At 44.8% G+C, this 27,808-nt stretch overlaps 1 protein-coding gene across 11 annotated transcripts in view; it reads left to right on the forward strand.

The window, feature by feature from the left end:
• The window catches only part of dlgap1a (discs, large (Drosophila) homolog-associated protein 1a), a 1,116,163-nt gene that overhangs the window by 1,030,292 nt on the left and 58,063 nt on the right, over nucleotides 1–27,808 (forward strand). For 9 of the 11 annotated variants that reach the window (XM_038809179.1, XM_038809170.1, XM_038809173.1 and 6 more), the window contains 3 exons: nucleotides 815–900; nucleotides 3,706–3,789; nucleotides 12,259–12,677. In XM_038809179.1, coding sequence (XP_038665107.1) covers nucleotides 815–900; nucleotides 3,706–3,789; nucleotides 12,259–12,677 — 589 coding nt within the window. The remainder of the gene's footprint in view (nucleotides 1–814; nucleotides 901–3,705; nucleotides 3,790–12,258; nucleotides 12,678–27,808) is intronic. The other 2 variants (XM_038809177.1, XM_038809178.1) reach the window with 1 other exon arrangement.

The following is a 27,808-nucleotide window of genomic DNA, read 5'->3' on the forward strand; positions in this document are numbered from 1 at the left end:
TAAGTTAACTTGTTTGGTTAAGGTAGACTAGTGTTTCTGATTTACTGTATTTCTGATTTACTGTATTTCTGTTGCACCTATATACGGTAGTTTGATTGATACACTATTTGCTAAAATGTAGCTATATCAAAAATCTCAGGAATAAATAATGTACTTTAATCCTTTTCTTCCAGAATGGCTGAAACATGATTTTCTTTTTTTTTAAATTTAGAGTACCCAATTCATTTTTCACAATTAAGGGCCAATTTAGCGTAGCAATCCACCTACCGTGCACATCTTTGGGTTGTGGGGGCGAAGCCCACGCAGACACGGGGAGAATGTGCAAACTCCACACGGACTGTGACCCAGAGCCAGGATCAAACCTGGGACCTCGGCGCCATGAGGCTAGCCTGCGCGAGGCTAGCCTCGTGCTAGCCACTGCGCCACCGTGCTGCCCTGAGACATGATTTTTAGTGACATATTTGATGTTCCTTTAATGTACTTAACAGGTTGTTAGGTTTTGTAGAAACCTTGGCGGTTCAATCACTTACAAATTGAAGAAGAATGATAATACTGCTGACTCTGTATTTACCTGTATTAACTTTTAATGAATGCATTTAAAGACATAGTGGTATAATGATGTTTTTGATTAGGTATTCCTTTGCGTATTATTTTACAAATTAGTTTGTGATATGGCAATACTTTCTTCCTTTTTTACAGTCAACCACAGTGCTGTTTCTGAAAAAGCGAATATTAACTGTGAAAAGGTTAACAAGGCATGGGCATAATTGAACTAAAATGACTGGCTAAATTATTCTTTTTCTTTTGCTCTTAGGTTGATGGGCCTGAACAGACTGCTTCAGCAGTTTTCAATGCAAACAAATTCCAGTCAGTTGGAATCCAAGTAGAGACGGAGAAGTGGTAAGTTTGATTCATTTCTGGCTTGCTTCATACAACTTAAATCACACACTGGAAATCACACTTCTTTATTGCAATACAAACATAAAAGTACCGCCTATTTCTTGATAGCTGTGGCAAATCATTGGACAGTGCCGGATCTCAATATAAGTACAGATGTGGAAGGTGACTTAGCCAATTGCAGCTCATCCAGCGGGGACAACTTTATTGCTCGAGGGGGGTCACATTTGCATATTTTTCTCATTCAAGGGGCCGATGAACAAATTTCAGAAAGAGAAGATTTGGCACAACATTAAACTGAATTTGTAAGGAAAGTTGATTTTTTTTTTAAGGAAGAAACAAGTAGGGCAGCACAGTGGCCTAGTGGTTAGCACAGCTGCCTCACGGCACTGAGGTCCCAGGTTCGATCCCGGCTCTGGGTCACTATCCGTGTAGAGTTTGCACATTCTCCCCGTGTCTGCGTGGGTTTCACCCCCACAACCCCAAAAAAATGTGCAGAGTAGGTGGATTGGCCCTTAATTGGAAACACTAAATTGCCCCTTAATTGGAAAAAAATAATTGGGTAATCTAAATGTATATTAAAAAAAAAAATTTTTTTGTAAAAAGAAACAATTGCTGAGCAAAAGTACAGCAATGTCAGAGCAATAAATTGTTCAGTTTAAAAAAAGAGCTGTAATAAAAGTCACCAGAGTGTGAGAGAGTCAGTGTATGTGGGGGGTGAGTGCGGGAGTGTGTTGGTGAGAGTGAGTGAGAAAAATTGAGATTGGGCGTAAGGCAGACTTGCACTCATACCCACACACTCACGCAATTTCTCACACTCCTCGCCACACGCTCAGTCTCTCACACTGGGCTTCGAAACACTCACTCAGTTTCTCAAACTGCCCTCCACACATGCACTCACTGATTCACTCACTTGCACTCCCCTCCACGCACACATTCCATCACTCAATCTCACACATACACTAACTACTCAATCCCAAGCGCTCACACACTTTCACTCGCTCACCTCTCACTCGCTCACCCTCTCATTCACACTCATCCTCTGACTCACACTCCCTCTCTCGGTCACACACCCTCGAGCACTCATACACCCTCTCTCACTCACACACAACCTCTCTCACTTGCATACAACCTCTGTCATTCGGTCACCCACCCTCTTTTTTTTTAATTTAGAGTGCCCAATTCACTTTTTCCAATTAAGAGGCAACTTAGCATGGCCAATCCACCTACCTTGCACACCTTTGGGTTGTGGGGGCAAAACCCACGTAAACACGGGGAGAATGTGCAAACTCCACACAGACAGTGACCCGGAGCTAGGATCAAAGCTTGGATCTCGGTGCCGTGAGGCAGCAGTGCTAACCACTGCGCCACCATGCTGCCCTGGGTTACCCACCCTCTTATTCGGTCCCTCCCGTGGCCGACAGTAGCCAGTTCCTCACCCTCTACTCCACCCCACAAGCAGCCAGTTCCTTTTCCGTCACCAGCAGCCAGTTTCTTCCCCTTCCTGGTATTCTTGCCTTCCTTCCCTCCACCCAGTACCAAATCAGCAGCCTCTTTGACTCTTCCACCCTTCCCTGACACACTATTCTCAACATGCCATTTTCTCAGGCCTGCGCTGAAGAAATCAGACTGCTTCTCTCACAGAATTTCTGATGATTGGCTTATTGGTGATCCTAGCAACAGCAACTGTGGGTGGGAGTGAAACCGCCTGTGTTTGGAGGAGCAGTTCTTTGAAGAATCCTCAAATTCACTTACCAAAATATTATGAACAAGGGGACTAGGGCTGGATAGTGAGGCCTGGCGGACCAAGTAGTGGCCTGCGGGCCGCATTTTGGACAAACCGGATCAAGAAAACCCATCACGTTGTCCAGTTGTTAAATTATCCCAAACTGTTTGCCTTCATTATCCTTCATCATCCATCTTTGGCTTGTGAAATGTGTCAGCCATTTTGGTGCAAGTATCATGTGACACAGGAGAGTAGTGTCACATGTGACTGAAAACAATAAAAGAGTTTTGGAACTGCAAAAATACCTTTAGTACTCTAAATGTGCCATTGTAGTTCTTGACTCCCTGATGATTTATTCAGTTCAGAAGTGAGACACCCCCTGGGTGCAGTTTATCGTCTTCTGTGAGTGACAGATGCCATCCTAAGGATTTATACTAAATTAATGACCATGTACTGCAACATAATTGGTGTATATTTGTCCCTTTAATAAAAATGCTGAAAGTGAATTTTAAGTGCGCGATTGCAGTTTCCTTCATTTGGCTACTCAGTTTATTAATCCTATCTTATTGTTATTGCAGTGTGTATCTTCATTTTTTCCAATATTATCTGATTTTTAAGAAGAGGTTTTTTAAAAAAAAGCATATTTTAAACCTGGAGCTTCCATATTAATGTTGGAAGAGTTAATTTTAACTGCTCACAACATCCTCAATTACAGGGTGAAAGATTATGGATTATGTGACCTTCTGCTCTAAACTGCACAGTTGCTTATTAACAAAATTTGTTTACAATGAAACATTTCCAGACAGCCAAAGGTTTCTTTTAAAGTTCTCATGTAATTGCACCATCTATAAAACTGCTTGAAGATATGTATCCAAGAGAACACTAACTGAACATTTTGCACAATATTAGTAGTGCAGTTTCCACATACTGAAAATAAATCTGGTTCAACTACTCCACATGGAATACTTACAAACATTTCATGTTGTGGGATAGCTGTGAGCAGTTACTATTGTTTTACCAGTTGCATTGTTTAAAGGAATTAGAGATCATAATAGTTCTGACTGTGTTTGCTACTCCTAAAGCAGTAACTATGGCCAGGAACGAGCAGGACTGTTGCTTGTAAAAGAAGTGAAGTGGGTACCACCTTATGCAGAAGAAACAAAGAGGTAAAGTTGCTTTCATTGGAAAGAAGAAGGTTGAGAACAGATGTATCGCAGGTTGTTAAAGTGCAGGAGGAATAGATAAATTCCCAAATTGCTGAATTAATCATGGATCAATCACTTAACTTGACAGCGAACACAGAGTTAGAGGATGCAAGTATTAAAATAACAGCAGCACATAAGATAATTTACTTTACACAGAAGTGTTTGAAAGGGACTACCATCAAAAGTGTTTTATTGTTGTGGTAACTAAATGCTTTAAAAGGTGTACGGAGAGGTTAGACTGAGTTGATTAGCTGTCTCCCAGGATCTTTGCATCTGTGTGACTCATCAAACCAAACCACATGGTTTACATTTTCACTGAGACATTCCAACAGCTATTGTGGTGAAGTTCAAAGTCCAGTCTGTTCTGCAATCCTATCAAAAGAATTCATGGTAGCAAGTGGCTTGCTGGTATTTGGAGTTCAATATAGAATTGAGCTTGAAGGACCCATCCAACTTGTATGCTGACCCTATCAAAATAACATACAAATGAGAATATTTATGGGCTTTTGTGGTTACAGTTTAACATTCATCTCATTGCTATTTGTGGGGCCTTGCTGTGCACAGTTTGCCACATGTGTCTACATAAATAAAATGTCAGTTTAGTGGCCACAGAGGAGTCCAAAGGAGAGGGGTAAAGAAAACTGTTTTATTACAAAGTAAACCGTATACACAGTACACTTCAGGTCCCAGCCGAGACTACAAATGGTCGGCTCTCATCTGAGCCAGCTTTTATGCCAGAGTCCATTAACTTTGCTGTGTCCCCCCCCCCCCCCCCCTCCCCCCGGCCTCTCAGCGGGGACTCTTGTATTCAATAAGGCTCACAGAAGGCTTATTGAATCGCTTAATGACTTGCCAATTCTTATACTCAATGCCCCAGCCAATGAAGGCAAGCATGCCGTATGCCTTCTTGACTACCTTCTCCACCTGTGTTGCCCCCTTTCAGTGACCTGTGGATCTGTACACCTAGATCACTCTGACTTTAAATACTCTTGAGGGTTCTACCATTCACTGTATATTCCCTTCCTGCATTGACCTTCCAAAATTCATTACCTCACATTTGTCCGGATTAAACTCCATCTGCCATCTCTCTGCCCAAGTCTCCAAATAATCTCCTGCTGTATCCTCTGATAGTCCTCATCGCTATCCGCAATTCCACCTACCTTTGTGTCGTCTGCAAACTTACTAATCAGACCAGTTACATTTTCCTCCAAATCATTTATATATACCACGAACAGCAAAGTTCCCAGCGCTGATCCCTGCGGAACACCACTAGTCACAGCCCTCCCTTTAGAAAAGCACCCTTCCTTTGCTACGCTCTGCCTTCTATGACCTAGCCAGTTCTGTATCCACCTTGCCAGCTCACCCCTGATCCCGTGTGACTTCACCTTTTGTACCAGTCTACCATGAGGGACCTTGTCAAAGGCCGTACTGAAGTCCATATAGACAACATCCACTGCCCTACCTACATCAATCATCTTTGTGACGTCTTCGAAAAACTCTATCAAGTTCGGGAGACACGACGTCCCTTTCACAAAACCATGCTGCCTCTCACTAATACGCCCATTTGCTTCCAAATGGGAGTAGATCCTGTCTCGAAGAATTCTCTCCAGTAATTTCCCTACCACTGACGTAAGGCTCACCAGCCTGTAGTTCCCTGCATTATCCTTGCTACCTTTCTTAAACAAAGGAACAACATTGGCTATTCTCCAGTCCTCCGGGACATTCTTTTGGAAAATAGGAGACAGGTTTAGATAAAGGATCTGGATCGGTGCAGGCTGGGAGGGCCGAAGGGCCTGTTCCTGTGCTGTCATTTTCTTTGTTCTTTGTAACACCTGAAGACAGTGAGGATCCAAAGATTTCTGTCAAAGCCTCAGCAATTTCCTCTCTAGCCTCCTTCAGTTTTCTGGGGTAGATCCCATCTGGCCCTGGGGACTTATCTACCTTAATATTTTGCAAGACGCCCAACACCTCGTCTTTTTGGATCTCAATGTGACCCAGGCTATCTACACACCCTCCTCCAGACTCAACATCCACCAATTCCTTCTCTTTGATGAATACTAATGCAAATTATTCATTTAGTACCTCGCCCATTTCCTCTGGCTCCACACAGATTCCCTTGCCTATCCTTCAGTGGGCCAACCCTTTCCCTGCCTACCGTCTTGCTTTTTATGTACGTGTAAAAAGCCTTGGGATTTATCCTTAACCCTATTTGCCAATGACTTTTCGTGACATCTTCTATCCCTCCTGACTCCTTGCTTAAGTTCCTTTCTACTTTCCTTATATTTCACACAGGCCTTCTAGCCCTGACAAATGCCTCCTTTTTCTTTTTGACGAGGCCAACAATATCTCTCGTTATCCAAGGTTCCTGAAATTTGCCGTATTTATCCTTCTTCCGCACAGGAATATGCCGGTCCTGAATTCCTTTCAAGTGACATTTTAAAGCCTCCCACTTGTCAGATGTTGATTTACTCTCAAACATCCTCCCCCCACCTAGGTTCTTCAGTTCCTGCCTAATATTGTTATAATTAGCCTTCCCCCAATTTAGCACTTTCACCCTAGGACCACTCTTATCCTTGTCCACCAGCACTTTAAAACTTACTGAATTGAATTACAGAATTCATTAGAAACACAAACGAAAAACTGTACAGCAGCCACACAGCTACCCTCGGCCCCTACATGTCTTCTGCCTAAGAGAAGACTGAATTGTGGTCACTGTTCCCGAAATGCTCCCCTACTGAAACTTCTACCACCTGGCCGGGCTCATCCCCAATACCAGGTCTGGTACAGCCCCTTCCCTAGTTAGACTGTCTACATATTGTTTTAAGAAGCCCTCCTGGATGCTCCTTACCAACTCTGCCCCATCCAGGCCCCTAGCACTAAGTGAGTCCCAGTCAATATTGGGGAAGTTGAAGTCTCCCATCACAACAACCCTGTTGTTTTTACTCCTTTCCAAAATCTGTCTACCTATCTGCTCCTCTATCTCCCGCTGGCTGTTGGGAGGCCTATAGTAAACCCCCAACATTGCGACTGCACCCTTCTTATTCCTGATCTCTACCCATATAGCCTCGCTGCCATCTGAGGCAATCGGCCTCTCGTAGTACAGCTGCACTACCTAACCAGTAGCGCAACTCCGCCACCCCTTTTACATCCCCCTCTGTCCCACCTGAAACATCTGAATCCTGGAACGTTTATCTGCCAATCCGGTCCTTCCCTCAACCAGGTCTCTGTAATGGCAACAACATCACAGTTCCAAATACTAATCCAAGCTCTAAGTTCATCTGTCTTACCTGTAATACTTCTTGCATTAAAACATAGTCACTTCAGGTCACCAGACCCGCTGTTTTCAGCAACATCTCCCTGTCTGCTCTTCCTCAGAGCCATATTGGCCCTATTCCCTAGTTCTCCCTCGATGCTTTCATCTTCTGACCTATTGCTCCAATACCCACCTCCCTGCCATACTAGTTTAAACACTCCTGTGTGACACTAGCAAACCTCGCTGCCAGGATATTCATGTCTCTCCAGTTTAGATGCAACCCGTCCTTCTTATACAGGTCACACCTGCCCCGGAAAAGCTCCCAGTGGTCCAGATAACGGAAACCCTCCCTCCTACACCAGCTGTTTAGCCACGTGTTTAGCTGCTCTAGCTTCCTATTTCTAGCCTCACTGGCACGTGGCACAGGGAGTAATCCCGAGATTACAACCCTTGAGGTCCTGTCTTTTAACTGTCTGCCTAGCTCCCTGAACTCCTGCTGCAGGACCTCATGCCCCTTCCTCCCTATGTCTCTAAGTTTCTAATAATCTTTTTAATAATCTATTATTGTCACAAGTATGAAGTTACTGTGAAAAGCCCCTAGTCACCATATTCCGCTGCCTGTTTGGGTAAGCTGGTACAGGAATTGAATCCGCGCTGCTGGCCTTGTTCTGCATTACAAACCAGCCTTCTAGCCACTGAGCTAGACCAGTTTCTACGGCCTTCTTGGGTCTAATAATGGCTCGGCCAATAAATTTTGTTAGGTCAACATATTATTCACTCCAGAACCCAAACATTCTCTTTCCTTACACATCATGGGAAGGGCCATAATCACAAAATTCAGCTGGTTCCCTCAAACGCGTTAAGAACTCGCTAACAAGGTGCACAGGGCACACTTAACGAAGGGGAGGATGTGCTGGCTGTTTGAGAGTAGGAGGATAACTGCCAACCGTGCAGGAGGGGACCAGCTAATCATGTTCATATGTTCTGGTCCTGCTTGAAGTTGGAGAAATTTTGGGGGTCGTTTTGTAGCACCATATCAGAGGTCCTCCACGTAGATTTGGAGCTGATTCCCTGGAGACCATATTCGGGTGTCAGACTTGCAGGAGATGCGGACGGACGTGGGGGAAGATGTCTTCGCTTTCTCCTCATTGATCGCTCGTAGGCAGGTCCTGTTGGGATGGAGGTCAGCTTCTTCCCCCATGCCTTGGTGTGGCTGAGGGATCTAATGGAGTTCCTACACTTGAAGATGGTGAAATTTGCTCTGAGAGGTGCAGATGAAGGGTTCCACAAGAGATGGGGTTTGTTCATCTTGGGAATCTGGTTGTCATCAAGGGGTGGGGGGTGGCCACACGTGTTGGGTTTGTGTTTATTCTTTGTAAAAATTATAAAATATTGAAAATTTTAATAGAAATATTTTCTTTAAAAAAGAACTCTGTAACAGACTGCCCTGCGGTCCCCTAAGCTGTGTTAAATCGATAACGCTACACGATGACCAATGGTTTGGGGTCGTAATAGATTGCCACTATTGCTATCAGCTCTTCAAAGGTCTTGGAGTTTGGGGCTGTGGGCACATGAGGCTTTTTATCAAGCTGAAGGTGGGGGCTCCACAGGCAGTCAAAAATATTACTGTCTGCCCCTCACCATTTAATAGCCCTGAAAAAGTATCGCATATACTCTGCATATTGAGTCCAATCCTCCACGCTAGCATCAAATATCCCAAGGAGCACATTTTGAAATCAGTGCACACCTTATTCTGGCGGTGCGGTTGGAGATTACCTTTCCTCCAACAATTGACAGTGCCGACTGTGGCCCCACTTTTACCCTCGTCGCCAATTTAGTGACCATAAAGGAGTTTAAATTAGAGGCATAAAGAAAACTGTTTTGTTACAAAGTAAACTATTTACACAGTACACTTCAAGTCCCAACTGGGACTACACATGCTCGGCTGTCGCCTGGGCCGCCTTTTATGCTAGAGTCCATTTACTCTGCTGTTGGGGCCCCTGCCCCTCAACAGGGATGCTCTTATTCAACGAAGCTCACGGGGAGGCTAATTGGTCTGTCCCTGTCGGTCTTGTGCAGATTATAGCAGTTTGAAAAGTGCTTTGGATCATTTCTAAGACACGTAGTAAGTTGCAACATGAATGTATGTTTTTCATTTTCTTTATTGTGTGTGTATATGAAACATTCTAAGTAGGTAAATTAAATATTTTTAAAATTATGAATGAGGGAATCCATGTTGGCTACAAATGCATTGTGACGGTCATCGTTGCAAATGAAACAGCCACAATTGTAGTTACTCTGGATTGATATTTACATATTTATCATACATGTTTTTAAAAATCTCTTTGATGTAAATTTAATGGGGGCTAGAAATTTTAATCCAAATAACTTAAATTCATATAAAACATAAACTCAAAGGAAAATAAGAAAGTTTCTAATGCAGGTGCTGTATCGTGTTCCTTTTACCTTCTGAGCTGTGTTCTTCTGTTCCATCCATTATTTAACTTCCTTGGGTTAGCCCTGCTGCCTCACGGCGCCAAGGTCCCAGGTTCGATTCTGGGTCACTGTCCGTGTGGAGTTTGCACATTCTCCCTGTGTCTGTGTGGGATTCGCCCCCATAACCCAAAGATGTGTAGGGTAGGTAGATTGGCCATGCTAAGTTGCCCCTTAATTGGAAAAAATGAATTGGGCACCCTAAATTTAAAAAAAAAAAATTATTTAACTTCCTGCCTCTACCACCACACCCTCCTCCCAGCCTATGTTTGTGTACGTAATCTACCATCTGTGAAGTAGGTATGCAAAGACTAATGGTTGTTTATATTGCCATGGCTTTAAACTGTGCAAAGAGGGAATTTATTGGAATTGTTATTTTGTGTACCTCACAATGAGCAGACTATCAGCCATAGGCCCAAATAGCCTGAAAATTGTACTTGTTGAGCATTAAAGGATTTCATCAAAATTTCCATTAAATTTATTCTTTTGTTCCTTTTGATTTTGGTCATTTTATTTCTAAACCACGTTCTGAATTATCCCTCTTCCAGACGGTTATTCATGGCCACTGATAACTCTCTTTAAAACTATTCCAATGTAATTTTAGTCATATAACTCTGCTGACATTATGGTGCTTAATTTCAGCGTGTATTACTACTTTCAAAGAAGCCAACTTTAATAGATTCCAATGACTATAGTTTTATCGGAGCATTTCTGTGTATATATGTGTATTTTTCAATTTAAGTGACTTGCTTTGTCTGTGTGAAAGACGTATGTTGCCATATTTTGAATACGTATTTGGAACAGGTTGGAACATTCCATCTCGACATTCATTGAAAATTCCAAAGTCACGATTCGTCAATGAGTAATCCCATTTTGAAAATGTCACTGTTTACCATCAGTACCAGTCACATGCACAGGTGATACTGTAAATTACCGATTTAGTTTAAATCTGTCACGTAACATTAGTTGAGTGCTTTCTTCCGGTTTTGTTAAAAGCCCAGGAATCTGTTTGGAGGAGATGATGCCACTGGACCGGTAATCCTGAGGTCCACACAAATGCTTTTGGGGGACGTGGTTTCAAATTCCAACATGACAGCTCGTTACCTCAAGTTAATAAATCTGGGTTATAAAGCTAGCCCCAGTAATGGTGACCATGAAACCATCATTGAGTGCTTTAAAAACCCATCTGGTTCACTAATGTCCTTTAGGGAAGGAAATCTGCTTCCTTACCTGGTCTGGCCTAAATGTGACTCCAGATTCACGGCAATACCGTTAACTCTTAACTGTCCTCCAGCACGGTGACGCAGTGGCTAACAGTGCTGCCTCACTGCGCCGAGGACCCAGGTTCGATCCCGGCCCTGGGTCACTGTCTGTGTGGAGTTTGCACATTCTCCCCATGTCTGCGTGGGTCTCATCCCCACACCCAAAAAGATGTGCAGCGTAGGTGATTTAGCCAGACTAAATTTCCCCTTAATTGGAAAAACAAATTTGGGTATACTAAATTTATTTTTAAAAAACTGTTAACTGCCCTCTCAAATGGCCTAGCAAATCATTCAGTTAAAGGGCAATTAGGATGGACAGCAAATGTTGGCCCTGTCACTGACACCCACATCAAGCTGTGACCCCCATACCACCACGTTCAGCCGACACTCAGCTGAGCAATATCTGAAAACTTCTAGCTCCTCTCTTCAACTGAGCAATTTCAGAGGCTCACCCCTCTTGCTACCCCCCTTCCAACATGAGAAATGAGCCCCCACAAAACCTCTGCCACTAATCATTAATGTCTTCTGCTTCAGAACCAATCGGCAACACACACATGTGAATCTGCAAGTTCTTCCATTGCTCCTAATGTTTACAGTTCCACAGCATTGACATTTTCACTCTTCAAAGAAGTGTAGTTCTCGGCCTTTTGGCTACGATCAAGTGTCAGATGAGGTACAATGCCTTTTCTTGTCAGCTTGGATCTTGTACGTCCCTCTTATGAAGACCATGAATTGGATTCAATTTGGATTTGAATTGGTTTTTGGAGCAAGCAAGAAGATGGTTTCTGGGTTTCCATGTCCACTCAGCGCATTGGCTTTGTAACTTTAAGGACGGACTAAAGTTTTTTAAAAATGTGGCTCAATACCTCACCGCCCACATTTCCTTCACAAGAAAGATTCCTGGTCATGTGGAAATTAAGGGTATTTCACACCCCACCCTATACTGAGGAGAATATGTGGGACTGGTACAGAGAAGGCTAACTTGTATCTCTTCCTCCTAAGAAACAAATCCAACATGGTGGAAAAGGGTAGCTAACCTCACTTCCCCAGTCCCAAGATAATATTGGTACGCCAGGGACGAATCATAAGAACCCGATCCTGTCTCCTGCCAGAATCCACACGCTATCACTGGCTGACAGTCAAGAAGAGGAAGTCTGATTGTTTCACTTTGTTGCCCCTCAGTAGCGTGACGGCACTGGGGTCAATCGCCTTTATACTGTTTGCAGCTGAGAATCAGGTAACCTGGGATGTTCCTATTTTGTGTAGCTCAAACCTGGCAGTACACTGAGCCTCTGAGTTCACCTATGACATGTTTACTAATATCAACTATAGTATTTTTCACCTATAATGTATTCAAGCACTACAAAAATCACCTCTTTATCAAACCATTCTTGTTATAGCTTTATTTCTATTCTTTTGAAGCTTTCGAAGATTTACACGGTCAAACAGTGTGACAGCAGCAGTACAGGCGGATCTGGATATTCAGGAAAATTCAGAAGGCTCATTGGGACCCCAGGAAGTGACTTCAGGTCTATCGTTAAGACAGTTCTCCAAAGATGCATGTACATCCACAATTAACATTCTTGGAACGGAGGGAAACCATTTGCAAGCTTGTGCACAGGAGAATGATTTTGATTCAGATTTTGATCCTTCTTTTCTGCCACCGCCTGAACCCTGGATCGACTCGATATCAGAGATCAAAGTTGAAGCGGTCCAGAGATTAGTGTGTGAAAGGGATGGGCGATGGTTTATGAAGTTGCTTCAAGCTGAAAAGGAACGAATGGATGCCTGGTGTCAACAAATGGAAAGAGAAGAACAAGATAATGATCTCCCTGAGGAAAGTAAGTGTATCGACTTTGATAGAAAATCTACAGGAAATAATAGACTCTGGTCTCTATTTGAAAGAAACAAATTTTACAGCTAGCTTATAAAATTTACCTAACATTACCTCATGTTTATCTATGGAGGTGAATATTCTGAGTGCTTCTCTCACTTTACTGCCAAACGTCCAACAAAGTTACAGAAGGAAAATCCCAAGGAACTTCTCTACCAGCCCCATTGTATTATATGAATTACATTTTTGAGATTGATATATGAAAATCAATCAATGGCAATAAACACATTAGGGGTTAAATTATGCTGTGGAGTGCCCATCTTTCAGGTGCTATTTAGAGTCCTCAGACCTCAACATGGCAGGCAGGAAGCATCCACACAAGTAAAGTTAAACAATTGTTTGAATAGGAAGAAACGGGTCGACCAAATAACTGGATAATTATAGGTCAGTCAGCCTTACCTCTGTTGAGAAACTAGTCAGAAAAAATGCTAAGGACAGGATAAATCTTAATTTAGAAAGACACAGATTGATCAAAGACTGTCAGGACATATTTGTTAGGGACGGTTGTATCTGACTAGCCTGACGTCCTTTGTCTGAAGAGGCAGCAGGGAGGGTCGAATGAGGGTAGCTCATTTGCAGTAGTCTATTTAAATTTTAGCAAAGCTTTTGGGATCTTTAGATTTAGATTTATTGTCACGTGTACCGAGAGGTACAGTGAAAAGTATTGTCATGTGTACAGTCCAGGCAGATCGTTCCATTCTTGAAATAACATAGGACATAGGATAAATACATAAAATAAATACAGGGACATAGACATCAGGTGAAGGATGCGGAATATAGTGCTACAACCGTAGAGAAGATCAGTCTGAGAACACGAAGCAACAGACTTAAACGGCTTCTTTCCCGCTGTTACCAGACTCCTGAATGACCCTCTTACAGACTGAACTGATCTCTCTACGGATCTTCTCTACTGTTGTAGCACTATATTCCGTATCCTGCACCTGATGTCTATGTCCCTGTATTTATTTCTGCCCGATGGAAGATGTTGGAAGAGAAAATAACCTGGGTGAAGGTGTCTTTGATTACGCTGCCCACTTTCCCAAGGCAGCGGGATCCAAGGCAAAGTGGCAAGCTGTATCCAAAATGGGCTCAGAGATGCAAAGCAAAGGGCAATAGTAATGGTCAATGATTGTTTTTAGTGACTGGAAAGCTGTTTCCACGAGGTTGAGCAGGGCTCGATACTGGATCCCTGGGCCTTTTGTGGTATGCAACGATTTGGACTTGAATGTTGATTCTGCTTAAATATACTTAATTACTATTGAAGTGACAAAGAAGGAAAGATTCAAGTAACAATTTCACGATGAGCTGAACAGCTCGTTCCTGTTCTCTAGCATTTGATGCTTCCAAATGATTGCACTTCTAAATATTCCTTGCACTTCCCTATTAGAACATAGAACATACAGTGCAGAAGGAGGCCATTCGGCCCGTTGAGTCTGCACTGACCCACTTAAGCCCTCACTTCCACCCTATCCCCGTAACCCAATAACTCCTCCTAAACCTTTTGGTCACTAAGGGCAATTTATCATGGCCAATCCACCTAACCTGCACATCTTTGGATTGTGGGAGGAAACCGGAACCCACGCAGACACCGGGGAGAACGTGCAAACTCCGCACAGACAGTGACCCAGGGGGAATTGAACCTGGGACCCTGGCGCTGTGAAGCCACAGTGCTATCCACTTGTGCTGCCCAGCGCTACTGTGTTGCCCAAAATTAAAAACCATGTGGTATATAGGAGGACAATGAAAGGTTTATTTACTATTTTACTGACGGAAATTTTCTTGAACAACTTCCATATACTTATTAATCTGCCTTCAGTGATAACCATATTTTATATACTGCAAAACAACTAGTTTGCTTTCTTTGGCAAGGTATCTTTCATTGGCGATACTGATCTGTACTCTTCCCTCCATGTGCCAGCATCACTCATTTTTTGCAAAAAATATAAGGGGGCTCTGATTTGTCATAAACAGTACACCCACGTCAAAATTATTAATGTTTAAGCAATATATGGTCCTAGTACCAACCCTGAGGAACTACACTGTATACCTTCCTTACGTGGAGAAACAGATATTCATCACTGCTTTCTGATTCCTGTCGCTGTGCCAACTTTGTGTCCTATTCATGCTATCACTGTCCCTCTTATGCCGTAGGCTTCAACTTGGCTAGCAAGCCTATCACGTGGCACTCTTTGGAACTCCATGTACATCACATTAACTATAATAATAATCTTTATTAGTGTCACAAGTAGACTTACATAAACATTACAATGAATTTACTGTGAAAATCCCCATGTCACCACACTACGGCGCCTGTTCGGGTACACTGAGGGAGAATTGAGAATGTCCAATTCACCTAACAAGCACATCTTTTAGGACTTGTTGGAGGAAACTGGAATACCCAGAGGAAACCCACCCAGACACATCACCCTCATTAAGCAACTCTGTTGTCTCATCAAAAAATTCAATCAAGTTAGTTAAACAAGACTTTCCTTTAACGACTCCTATTTGACTTTCTTTATTGAACCACAATTGTTCAAGTTCTGCTAAAAAAAGACAGTTTTTGTCAAAGTTTTTCAACTTTCATTCATCAGGAGAAAATGTTCGGGAAATTAACAAATTCATACCGTATAATAAGAGAGTGCAGATTGATTGGAAAATTAACTCTGATAGAAGCATTGCCAAGGTGAATGCATCAACTGATAGTGGCTGACATTTAACTGCCAAACATTGTTTGAAATTTAAACTAGGCAGCTTGACTCTGATTGGTCAAGGCATTTCCCTGAGGAATGAACCAGACTGTCACTTATTCTGCTTGGCTCAAACAGACCAACAGCAGGAGTGATATGCTGTTTGATATGATCTGCAAGTCTTTAGGACACAAGGCCTACATACCTAGTATTCACAATTAGCAAGGTACAGACTGTACCTAACCAGCCCCTGCTTGCAAAACTAATAACATAGTATCTAACAGTAGATGTAATTCTGCGATTGGACAACATTTGCCAAATAATCCTCAGTGTGCTAAGAATTACAACGATAACAAATTTAAGATTGTCAGTCAGGCTCGCAGTGTTGCATGTACTGGAAGCTACATATATTAATACACAAGGCCCTGTTCTTTTTTAGCTCACAGATAGAACATGTACTCACATTGCACCTGTTTGTCTTGCGTTGACTTCTTACAATGTCCTGATGAGTGCAAAGTGAAAATCTTTGACAAAAATATCTTTGTTTTCGCATACTCGAGTTCTTTACCAAATGACTATTTGTTCAAGTTCTGTTAGTTTTCTCCTAGATTATCATTTACAAAAGCTTTCCCATCACCAAGGTTAAACAGACTGGCATGTAGTTTCTCTGTCTATCTTTGCACGTGCTGAGGGCAGCACGGTGGCGCAGTGGTTAGCACTGGGACTACGGCACTGAGGTTCCAAGTTCGAACCCGTCTCTGGATCACTGTCCGTGTGGAGTTTGCATATTTGCCCCATGACTGCATGGGTTTCACCCCCACAAGCCAAAGATGTGCTGGTTTGGTGGATTGGCCATGCTAAATTGCCCCTTAATTGGGAAAAAAAAAGAATTGAGTACTCAAAAAAAAAATTTTGTTTTAAATCTTTGCACTTTCTTGGACAGGTGTGGTAATATTTGCAGTTCTCCATCCCTCGCACCACTTTCTACGCTCCCCACCCCTCTCACCATTGTAGCTAAGGAGGATTGGAAGATTATAGCCAGCACCTTTACAATTTCTACCTTTACTTCATTGAACATCCTCAAATGCATCTCTCTGGCTCTGGTGACTTATCAGTTTTAAGTGTGTTTTTCAGCCTTTTGAAAAATATATGTTTATTAAACAAAATAAACAAAATGAAGAGCAACACGGTGGCACAGTGGATTAGCTCAGAGGTCCCAGGTTCAATTCCGGCTCTAGGTCACTGTCCGTCTGGAGTTTGCACATTCTCCCCGTGTTTGCGTGGGTCTCGCCCCCACAACCCAAAGATGTGCAGGGTAGGTGGATTGGTCACGCTAAATAGCCCCTTAATTGGAAAAAATGAATTGGGTACTCTAAATTTATTTTTAAATATAATAAACAAAATAATACAAAACAAAATCATACAAAACAATTAACAAAAGTTACACCATAAAAGAGCAAGACTAACGAGGAAAAACACATACTAACTTAACCCAAAAAGCTAAACTAAACCCCCTAACAGTCGATGGTGACTAGCTCCTTCAAAAAGGAAATGATAGGGCGGCACGGTGGTGTAGTGGTTAGCACTGCTGCCTCATTGCGCTGAGGACCCGGGTTCAATCCTGGCACCAGGTCACTGTTCATGTGGGGTTTGCAAAATCTCCCTGTGCCTGTGTGAGTCTCACCCACACAACCCAAAAAGATATGTAGGGTAGGTGAATTGGCCATGCTAAGTTGCCTCTTAATTGGAAATAAAATAATTGGGTACACTAAATTAAAAAAAAGACTGATCTCGAAGGTGAGATTGCAGGGAATTGTGGGTAGAGTACGGATTGGATTGAGGATTGGCTGACTGACAGAAAGCAGAGGGCCGGGAGAAATGGGTCCTTCTCTGGCTGGCGAACTGTAACCAGCAGGGTGCCGCACGGGTCAGTCCTCGGACCTCAACTGGTTACAATTGATATAAATGATCTTCAAACAGGGACAGAGGGCGCGATTCTCCGCAAGTGCGGAGAGTCGTGAAGGCTGCCGTGAAACCGGCCGTGTTTCCCGACAGCCTCCGCGCCCCCTCCCTGGACCCGATTCTGCTCCCCGGTCAGGGCTAGCAGCGGGGCCCCGTGAACCTCGTCATCGCAAGCTTAGCGAAATTCGCTAAGCTCGCGTGCCAAAGTTAACGCCGGCTGACGCGCACAATGACGTCAGCCGCGCATGCGCGGATTGGACGGCTCCAACCCTCGCATGCGCGGATGACGTCATCGCGCATATGCGTGAAACCCGCGCATGCGCGGGCCGGTATGCCCCTCAGCCGCCCCGCGGACTGATCCAGCAGGGCGGCGGAGGAACAAAGAGTGCGCGGGGTTCAGACCCGCTGCCTGAGATCGGTGCCATGGTTACCCAGAACGGCACTTTGCGGCCGTTTTCATGAACGGTGAGAGCAGGTGTGTTGCCGTTCGTGAAAACAGCCGTAAAGGCCTGGGAAATCGGGCCATCGGCTAGGGGAGAATTGCTGCTCGCCGTTTTTTTACGGCGAGCAGCGATTTGTGGGGGGGGGGGAGAATAGCGGGAGGTCGGGAAAAATGTCGGGAAGGCCCTCCCGCTATTCTCCGACCCGTCGTGGGGGGCGGAGAATCGCGCCCAGAGCGTATCATAGCAAAATTTACGGATTATACTAAAATAGGTGGGAAAGCAGGCAGTGAAGAGGAGATAAATATTTTACAGACAGATCTAGATAGGCGAGGGGTTTGGGCCAAAATTTGGCCGATGGAATTTAATGTAGATAAGTGTGAGGTTATCCATTTTGGCTGAAAAAATGGAAGAGCAAATTATTATTATCTAAATGGAAGCAATTCAAAATTAATCTGGGTAGAGGGATCTTAAGTGTCTTTGCTTAAATTGAGAGGACACAATTATTTTTTTTCAATTAAGGGGCAATTTAACGTGGCCAGGGCAGCACAGCGGCACATTGGTTAGCACCGCTGCCTCACGGCACCGAGGTCCCAGGTTCGTTCCCAGCTCTGAGTCACTGTCCATGTGTAGTTTGCACATTATTCCCATGTTTGCATGGCTTTCGGCCCCCACAACCCCAAAAAGATGTGCAGGGCAGCTGAAGTGCCCTCGCTAAATTGCCCCTTAATTGGAAAAAATTAATTGGGTACTCTGAATTTTTTTTTTTTAAATTTAGCATGGCCAATCCATCTACCCTGCACATCTTTGGGTTGAGGAGGTGAAACGCATGCAGACACGGGAAGAATGTGCAAACTCCACACGGAAAGCGATCCAGGGCCGGGATTCGAACCCGGGTCCTCAGCGCCATAGGCAGCAATGCAAACCACTGTGCAACCGTGCCGCCCTGGATCAGTCTTTAATGCGGCACCTTGTCAAATGCCTTCTGGAAGTCTAGATATGCCACATCCATAGGTTCCCCATTATCCACCTTGCCCAGGTCCTCAAAGAACTCAAGCAAGTTTGTCAAGCATGACTTACCCTTCACAAAATCATGTTGACAATGGTTGATTGAGCTTTGTCTTTCCAAATATTAGTCATCTCCTCCTTAATGATTGATTCCAGCAACTTCTCCACCACAGAAGCGAACCAGCCTAGAGTTTCCTACATTTTACCCCTCTCCTTTTTTATATGGGCATCACATTAGCGAGTTTGCAATCCACCAGGATTCTTCCAGAATCCAGGGAGTTCTGAAATATAAAAAACAATGCATCCATGATCTCTACTGTCACCTCCCTTAATGCCGTAGGATGCAGGCCATCAGGTCCCGGAGACCTTTTTGCCTTTAATCCTATTAGATTATTCAATACTTTCTCCCTGGTGATGGTTATTGCATCAAGTTCCTCTGCATTAACTGCAGTTTTGGGAACATTTTTATTATCCCCTACCATGAAGACAGAGGCAAAATATTGGTTCAGCGCCTCCGCCATCTCTGTGTTTCCCATTATTACCTCACCAGTATCATCCTCTAGGACCAACATTTACTTTAGCTATTCTTTTCCTCTTCTATATACTTAGAGAAGCTTTTGGAATCAGTGTTTATGTCTTCTGCTGTTTTCCTTTCGTAGCTCATCTTGGCTCTTTTGATTTTATTTATAGTAGCCTTTTGCTGAACCTTAGATTTCCAAGCTTACCACTAGCTTTTGCAGTATGATATGCCTAGTTTTTGCCTTTATGTCTCCTTGAATTCCTTGTTTAGCCATGGAATGATTTTCTCCCTTTTACAATTCCCCTTCCTCTCAGGAATATACTTTAATTGAGAAATATTTAATTTATCCATGAAGGGTGGTGCAGTGGTTAGCACTGCTGCCTCACCGCTCGAAGACCCGGATTCGATCCTGGCCCCGGGTCGCTTTCCATGTGGAGTTTGCACCTTCTCCCTGTGTTGGCGTGGGTCTCGCCCCCACAAGCCAAAGATGTGCCTGATCGGTGGATTGGCCACGCTAAATTGCTCCTTCTTTGGAAAACAAATAATTGGTTATTCAAAATTTATTTTTTAAATAATAATTTCTCCCTGAGCATCTACTATAAAATAATGAAGAGCATAGATAAGGTAGATAGTCATCAACATCGTTTCCCAAAGGTAGAGGAGTCTAGAACTAAAGGGCATAGGTTTAAGATGAGAGGAGAGAGATACAAAAGAGACCAGAGGGGAAGTTTCTTCACAGAGGATGGTGAGCATCTGGAACGGGCTGCCAGAGGCAGTGGTGGAGGCGAGTACAATTTTGTCCTTTATAAAACAGTTAGATAGTCATATGGGCAGGGTGGGTATAGAGGAATATGGGCCAAATGCGGGCAAGTGGGATTAGCTTGGTGACAGAAACTGGGCGGCATGGACAAGCTGGGCCATAGGGCCTGTTTCCATGCTGTAAACATCTATGGCTCTATGACTCATTGTTCCTCAACTGTCCTACCCTCAATTATTTGTGCCCAGTCAACTTGAGCCAACGCTTTCCTCAGATCTCTATCCAATACTAAAACTCTAATGCAGCACGCTGTCTTCTCTCGCTCATACTGTATTTGAAATTCCAGCATGCTGTGATCACTCCTTCCAAGAGGACCCTTAACAACATGACTATTTATCAACACTTCTTTGTCACATAATACTAAATCTAAAATACCCTGCTCGGCTCCATAACATTTTTGCAAACTGCTTGTCCTAGCTAAAACTGTTTTCTCCCTACAGCCTTAGCAGTTCTCCATTTTGGTAGCCCAGTGTCCATCTTAGGTGGCTACATGGCTTAGGTTTGGGATATGGTTTTATGTTGGATTCTGATCTGATTGTTGTGAAAATATATAGCTCCTTGTTGGAGCTCCACGGTTTATGGGGTTTTTATAGTTTGTTGTTGGTAACCATTTTTCTTCACTCTAGTTGGGAGCCGCCATGCTAACCTAAAGACTTAGCTAACGGGAGTGGTGTTGAAGGGTTGACTACAGCTCATTATAGAAGTTTTTTTAAATAATGAACTTAAAGTTCCTGTTGTGTTTAGGGTTTCTCTGAGCCAATTTTAATTGTCTCTGCCTTGCTGCTATCTGTATGCGTATTTGGTTGTAGTAGTATCCGAGGGCAAGGACAAGTTGGGAGGGAGTAGTTTGCTGATGACTCCTCCAGATTTTTCTTTGTTTGGCCCAGTGATTTCGTTTGGTGACCATCTTTGTTGGGCCTGTACCTTCTATATATCTGCTGGGTAATCCCTCAGTAGAAATAGCTGACTGAAATGATTGAGGGAGGGTGGGAGAACCCCAATTTGTTTGTTCACACATTCTCCCCGTGTTTGCATGTGTGTCGCCCCCACAACCCAAAGATGTGCAAGGTAGGTGGATTGGCCATGCTAAATTGCCCCTTAATTGGAAAAAATGAATTGGGTACTCTAAATTTTTTTTAAAAATTTGTTTGGTCACCTGGAATGTCAGGGATGGAATGCCTGGAATGGCCCAGTGAAAAGGTTGAGTATTTGCTCACCATAGGAGTTTAAATTCTGATGTGGTGCTTTTGCAACAGACACAATTGAAGGTAAGAGACCAGACAAGGCTGTGGAAGAGGTGGGTCGGACAAACCTCTCATTCGGTCTTCGATGGTGGGGCCAGGGTGCAGCAATATTAATTAATAATAGGGTTCAGTCTTCTACCACGAAGATCTTGTCCGACCCCAATGGCATGTTTGTTATTGTCTGTGGCTCCTATTAATAATCTGCTGACTTCCCTCCCCGATTTGGACTCGCATCAGCTTATTTTGGGTGGTATTTAAATTGTGTTCTGAACCCTAGCCTGGATTTCTGACTCCATCGGGAGTGGCCAGAGGTTTGCTGTTTCTCATGGAACAGATGGAGGGGTCTTTTCATTTTTCTCACTTCTCCATCAGGTATACTCGCGGATGGATTTTTTTCTCTCCGCGGTGGATAGGTCTCTCCTCCCTTTTGTTGTGGCGGCTGGTTACTCAGCAATTGTGATTTTGGACCTTCTCCTGCACTTTGTTGATTTGGCACTAGAGTCAGGTGACTCCCAGCATCCACCATGGAGATGGGACAGGCAGGGGCGGCATGGTGGCACAATAGTTAGCACTGCAGCCTCACAGCGCCAAGGACTCGGGTTCGATCCCGGCCCCTTGTCCGTGTGGAGTTTGCACATTCTCCCTGTGTCTGCGTGTATCTCACCCCCACAACCCAAAGATGTGCAAGGTAGGTGGATTGGCCACACTAAATTGCCCTTTAATTAGAAAAAAAAGAATTGCGTACTTTAAATTTTAAAAAATACTAAAAAGGATTGATAAAGTAAAGGTAGACCAAATGATCCCCTTTATGGGACAATCGGGAACAAGAGGTCACAGATATAACTTGAGAGGCGGTAGATTTAGAACTGAGATGAGGAGGAACTAGTCGCAGAGGGTGGTGAATTTGTGGAACTCGCTGCCTATAGTGCGGTGGAGTCTTGAGTCATTAAATAGTTTCAAGAAGAAGATAGATATATTTATGATAGAAAAAAGCGGGTTAAAGGAATATGGGCCACAGGTGGAGAGATGGATTTGAGACCAGGAAGAGATCAGCCATGATCTGATTGAATGGCAGAGCAGACATGATGGGCTGAATTGCCTACTTTTAAAAAAATTTAGTGTACCCAATCTTTTTATTCCAGTTAAGGGGCAATTTAGCATGGCCAATCCACCTAACCTGCACATCTTTTGGGTCGTGAGTGTGAGACTCCTGCAAAAAGTGGGAGAATATGCAAACTCCACACGAACAGTGACCCGGGGCCAGAATCGAACCTGGATCCTCAGCATGTGAGGCAGCAGTGCGAGCCACCATGCAGCCCTGAATTAGCTACATCTGCGCCTAATTCCTTTATTCCGATCCTCAGGACGAGGACGGTGGGCTTGGTCCAATTCAGGGTGGGACGTGAATCCACCGTTTCCCACCATACCATCTTCCTGAACATCTCTGGCAGCCTCACAATTCGATTCTCTAAATAATTTACCTTGGCCGTCAGCAATTTATTCGCTTCGGCCACCAGAGACATCTCCACTTCCGGTGAGCAATATGATCCCTATGCCTCGAAAGGGCCAGTTCCGTGCCTTTTATTGTGGCTCCATGGGCTTTCACAGTTTGTTGGTCTTCTGACCACTTAGATAGGGGCCAAAGCCTCCTATATCGATTTGCAGAGTTCCTCCGACACAACCCGCCAGTGTTTATCAAATTCATTTGCCAAGGTACTTGAAAGCACTTCAGTTTTTAATGGAGTGGCGGAGCCTCAGAGGCTATCTCCTCAATTTTTTCTGTTGACAAGCTCTGAGAGGCCTTCGATTCCTTCAATGAGCTTCTACTGCCTGCCTTTTTGCATCTGACTTTTCTGGGCATTTCACCTGTACAAGATCCCCAGCCATGGGTTTTTGAAAAGAAAATAACCCCTGAAACTAGGAAAAAAGGGAAAAATGTTCACTACCCTAGTGGGAGCCACCTTGAGTATTTCCTCCCCTTACATAATGCCATCGGACGTCCCCCTTTTCAGCCTTTCTGATGCCTTCTCTTCAATCATTAACTCATCCACTAACTCTCATCCACTAACTCAACTCCCGACTCGTTCACTATGACTTCAACACCATCTTTTATCTTAGTAAAGACTGATGTAAAGTACTCATTTAGTATCTCCGCAACCCCATCTGCATCCATGCATAGATCTCCTCTTTGGACCACTTACCTTTTATTGTTGATATGCCCATAGAAAAATTTGGACTCCCTTTTATGTTAACTGACAGTCTCTTCTCATATTCTTTCTTTGCCCCCTTCTTTTTTTAATGGAGCTCTGAGCCTTCTATATTCCTCTTGGTTCTTGTATTATCATCTGAGGGGGGCATGGTTGCGCAGCGGTTAGCACTGCTGCTTCACGGCAGTGAGGACCCGGCTCCGTGTGGAGTTTGGACATTCTCCCTGTGGGTCTCACCCCCACAACCCAAAGACAAGCAGGGTAGGTGGATTGGACTATGCTAAATTGCCCCATAATTGGAAAACAAATATCAGGGGGTACTCAACTGACCAGAATTGGTGGAGGACAAATATCTCTGAGTGGTGTCAGGCCTCCAAAAGAGTTTCCTACCTTGACCCTATGCCCATAACCCCACCTAACCTGCACATCGTTGGACACTTAAGGGTCAATTTTAGCATGACCAATCCACCTTGCCACATTTTCCTGTGGGAAGAAACTGGAGCATTCGGAGGAAACCCAAGCAGAAGTGTGGAGGACACATAGACAGTCACCCAAGGCTGGAATTGAACCCAGGTCCCTGGTGCTGTGAGGCAGCAGTGCTACCCACTGTGCCACCCCTTGATACAGAGGTGGAAATAGGCAGCCTCTGTGAAGGCGCAGTTATGACCCCAAACTTGCAAACAGTCTGATTTTGCCTAAGGCAGTTGACAGAATGAGGTATGGAATTTGTGATGTGGGCCTAAATTTGAGGCTTCAATCTTCCCAATATATAATTGGCGGTAACTTCTGCACATTTAGCGCTGGATGTTGGATAAGTTTACGGTTTATAGAGAAAGGGGTTATGAAAGGTATTGGTAAGGTAGAGCTGGATGTGGTCAGCCTTCATGTGGAAGCTGGCACTGTGTTTTAGATCATGTTGTCATGAACACAGTATGTAGCTGGGAAATAACACTAAATAGAATGAAGAACAAATGCAGCCTATTTCATTAGTTTATAATATGCATGCCTCTTTCAAAATATTCATAGAATCCATAGAGTCCCGAGAGTGCAGAATGTGGCCATTTGGCCCATTGAGTCTGCACTAACCTTCTGAAAAAGCACTCTCTATCTAAGCCCACTCCCCCACCCTATCCCTGTTCCCCATGCATTGATCATCGCCAATCCCCCTAACATGCACATTTTTGGACTGTGAGAGAAAAACGGAGCACCCGGAGGAAACCCACACCGACTTCACGAAATTGAAAACTCCACACAGACAGTCACCCAAGGCCAGAATCGAATCCGGACCCCTGACACTGTAAGGCTGCAATGCTAACCACTGTGCCATCCATTAAAAGTCCAGGGCCTGGGTTCTCCGAGCACGCGCCGGGTCGGCGAATCAGCGGTGAGGCGGGAAATTCCCACCACGCCGCTCCGACGCCACAATGCGTTCACCGGCGACCGGAGAATCAGCGCCCGCGCGGTCGCCGCAGCGCCGGTCAGGGGCTGCCGAAAGAGGCCCCCGCGTCAATTCTCCACGGTCGACCAGCCGAATTCCCGCCGAGTCCCGCCAGTGTAGTTCCAGCCTGGTACCACCCGGCGGGAGCTCGGACCCGCGACCGCGGTGGCCGTCCTGTGGGGGGGCGTGGTGGGATCAGACTCTCGGAGGGGGGGGCCTCCACGCCATTCAGGCCCGCGATCAGGGGCTACCGATCAGCGGGCACCCGTGATCTGGAGGGGGCCTACCTCCTTCCGTGGGGGCCTGCTGCAGGACTCCGCCATGTTTGTTTTTTTTTAAATTTAGATTACCCAATTATTTTTTCCAATTAAGGGGCAATTTAGCGTGGCCAATCCACCTACTCTGCACATTTTTAGGTTGTGGGGACGAAACCCACGCAGACACGGGGAGAATGTGCAAACTCCACACGGACAGTGACCCAGAGCCGGGATTCGAACCTGGGACCTCAGCGCCATGAGGCAGCTGTGCCAACCACTAGGCCACCGTGCTGCCCTGTGAGTCCGCCATGTTGCGCGGCGTCAGCGCAGAGACAGCCACCACGTGCATGCGCCGGCGCGGAGACGACCGTCGTGCGCATACGCGGACCTGCGCTGGCAGTGCAAGGCCGCGTATAGGCGCCGGAGAACGCGTAGCACTCCGGCGCCGTGCTGGCCCCCTGAGGGCCGCTGAATGGCTGGGCCAGGAGGCCCGTTGACCCTGGCGTGCACCACTCTGGTGTTTACGCCGGCGTCATCACACGACCAGAATTTCAGAGAATCCCGGCCCAGACATTTCAGCAGTTCTTTGAAATGCTTTAAACAACAGTAATTTACAGTTTAGTTCCCATGATCTCCTACCATAACTTTAGCAGGAGATGGATGGAAACCCCAGATAAATTAGGATAGATCAAGGAACTCCCGACAGAAATTCTATCCCTTAATTGAAAGTGTTTTCACCTGAGAAAGACTAAGTCGGTTGCTGGCCTGCACCCACCGGTTGTTCGACAAAAAGGGAACTACCAAATTGGAAGAAGGTTCCAGTAATTATTTATTTTGACTGGTAGCCTGTAAGCACAGAGCTGTCAATTAACATCAGCTATCCTATCTGAGATATCCGCTACAATGGACTCACACCCCCTGGTGGGCCGGCAATCCCAAGGCATTAGGCCTGTCACTGTCTCACAGGCCAGTGATTGAGTTTTCAAACAATTGTACCTTTGTGGATAGAGAGAGCATTAATGACTAACTGTTAATCCTCTACCCCTTAACTGATTATTTGCCAGATCAAGTAATCCTGTTTATTCATTGCATCCTGCCTTTACTCCATCATTCTGTTTTAAGCCACAAGACAAGGCTGCTTTCACCTGCACCCCAACCACCCACCACAGCTTGTATTTGGGCAAGATTTTGTTCCACAATTTTAATTAAGCATAACAGAAAAGCATCAGAACTCAAAGTTACACGAATTATACAACTACAGTTATATATCTATGTGTCGTAGCTCTTCGAGGTACAAAATGACACCCATGGTGCAGGCACACACTTAGGATGCGAGTCATGTCAGATTCAATATTGGGAGGCTGATCAGTACACACGCAAGGCAGAATCTGGATCCCTCCCCAATGGTGAGTTTGGTGGAAGGGATCGTTTAGTCAGGCAGGAAGGATTTAGAACCGCAACACCTTCTTGTCTCCACCCTAGTTAAATCCATGGAGAGAAGGCTTATGAATGATCACTATAGGGGCAGCACGGTGGCCTAGTGGTTAGCACAACCGCCTCACGGCGCTGAGGTCTCAGGTTCGATCCCGGCTCTGGGTCACTGTCCGTGTGGAGTTTGCACATTCTCCCCGTGTCTGCGTGGGTTTCGCCCCCACAACCCAAAAATGTGCAGAGTAGGTGGATTGGCAACGCTAAATTGCCCCTTAATTGGAAAAAATAATTGGGTAATCTAAATTTATAAAAAAAAAAAAAAAATGAATGATCACTATAGGGCCTTATCCAGCTGTGGCTGATATATACTCAATGCCAGGCAGGAGGCTCGTTATGTTGGAGAGTACAACAAGCATACCTGTGCGGGGCTGCTTGCGGGATCTCTGAAAGGGGGGGAGGGGGGGCACGTTCAAAGGCATTCAGTGCCTGATTGAGGGACCCAACATCAGGAAGAGGGGACCTGCGAAGAACAACCCACACCCTGAGGCCCTCTGCTCACCACCACTCCCCTCACACCTGGGATCTAGCAATGATCCTAGTCTCAGGTGGGTTTAATACCAGCAGCAGCCACCACCTCCCTGGTGCACTACTGTTCGATAGAGCTGCTGGCTTCTAATTGGCTGGCAACTCCTAGCAGGCAGGACTTGCGCCAGATGGCCATGATCCTGGGGAAAACCCACTGCGGGATTTCCAAGTGCCTGATTGGAATTCTGTGTGGCAGGCCTTCTGATAAAAGGCAGCGCAGGGCTTTTGCCAGCTCTGCAGCAGCAGAGATCCCCATTTTCCTCTGCAAGCTTACGCCCATAGTTAGCGTTCACTGGACATCTGAAACATAGGCAGAACATGTTTCCAGTGTTAGCATTTTGGAGGTCAACACTCGAGCCAACTCATCTCTTAATCATTCATGGTATGACACCCACCCCACAGTTCTGCACCAGTGCTACTTAATAGCATCTGCAGCTACTTCAGGTCAATTGCTGATTGATTTCCACTGGCTGTTGCTTTGA

Source organism: Scyliorhinus canicula, chromosome 10 (assembly GCF_902713615.1).
Source record: "Scyliorhinus canicula chromosome 10, sScyCan1.1, whole genome shotgun sequence".
Classification (NCBI taxonomy): Eukaryota; Metazoa; Chordata; class Chondrichthyes; order Carcharhiniformes; family Scyliorhinidae; genus Scyliorhinus; species Scyliorhinus canicula.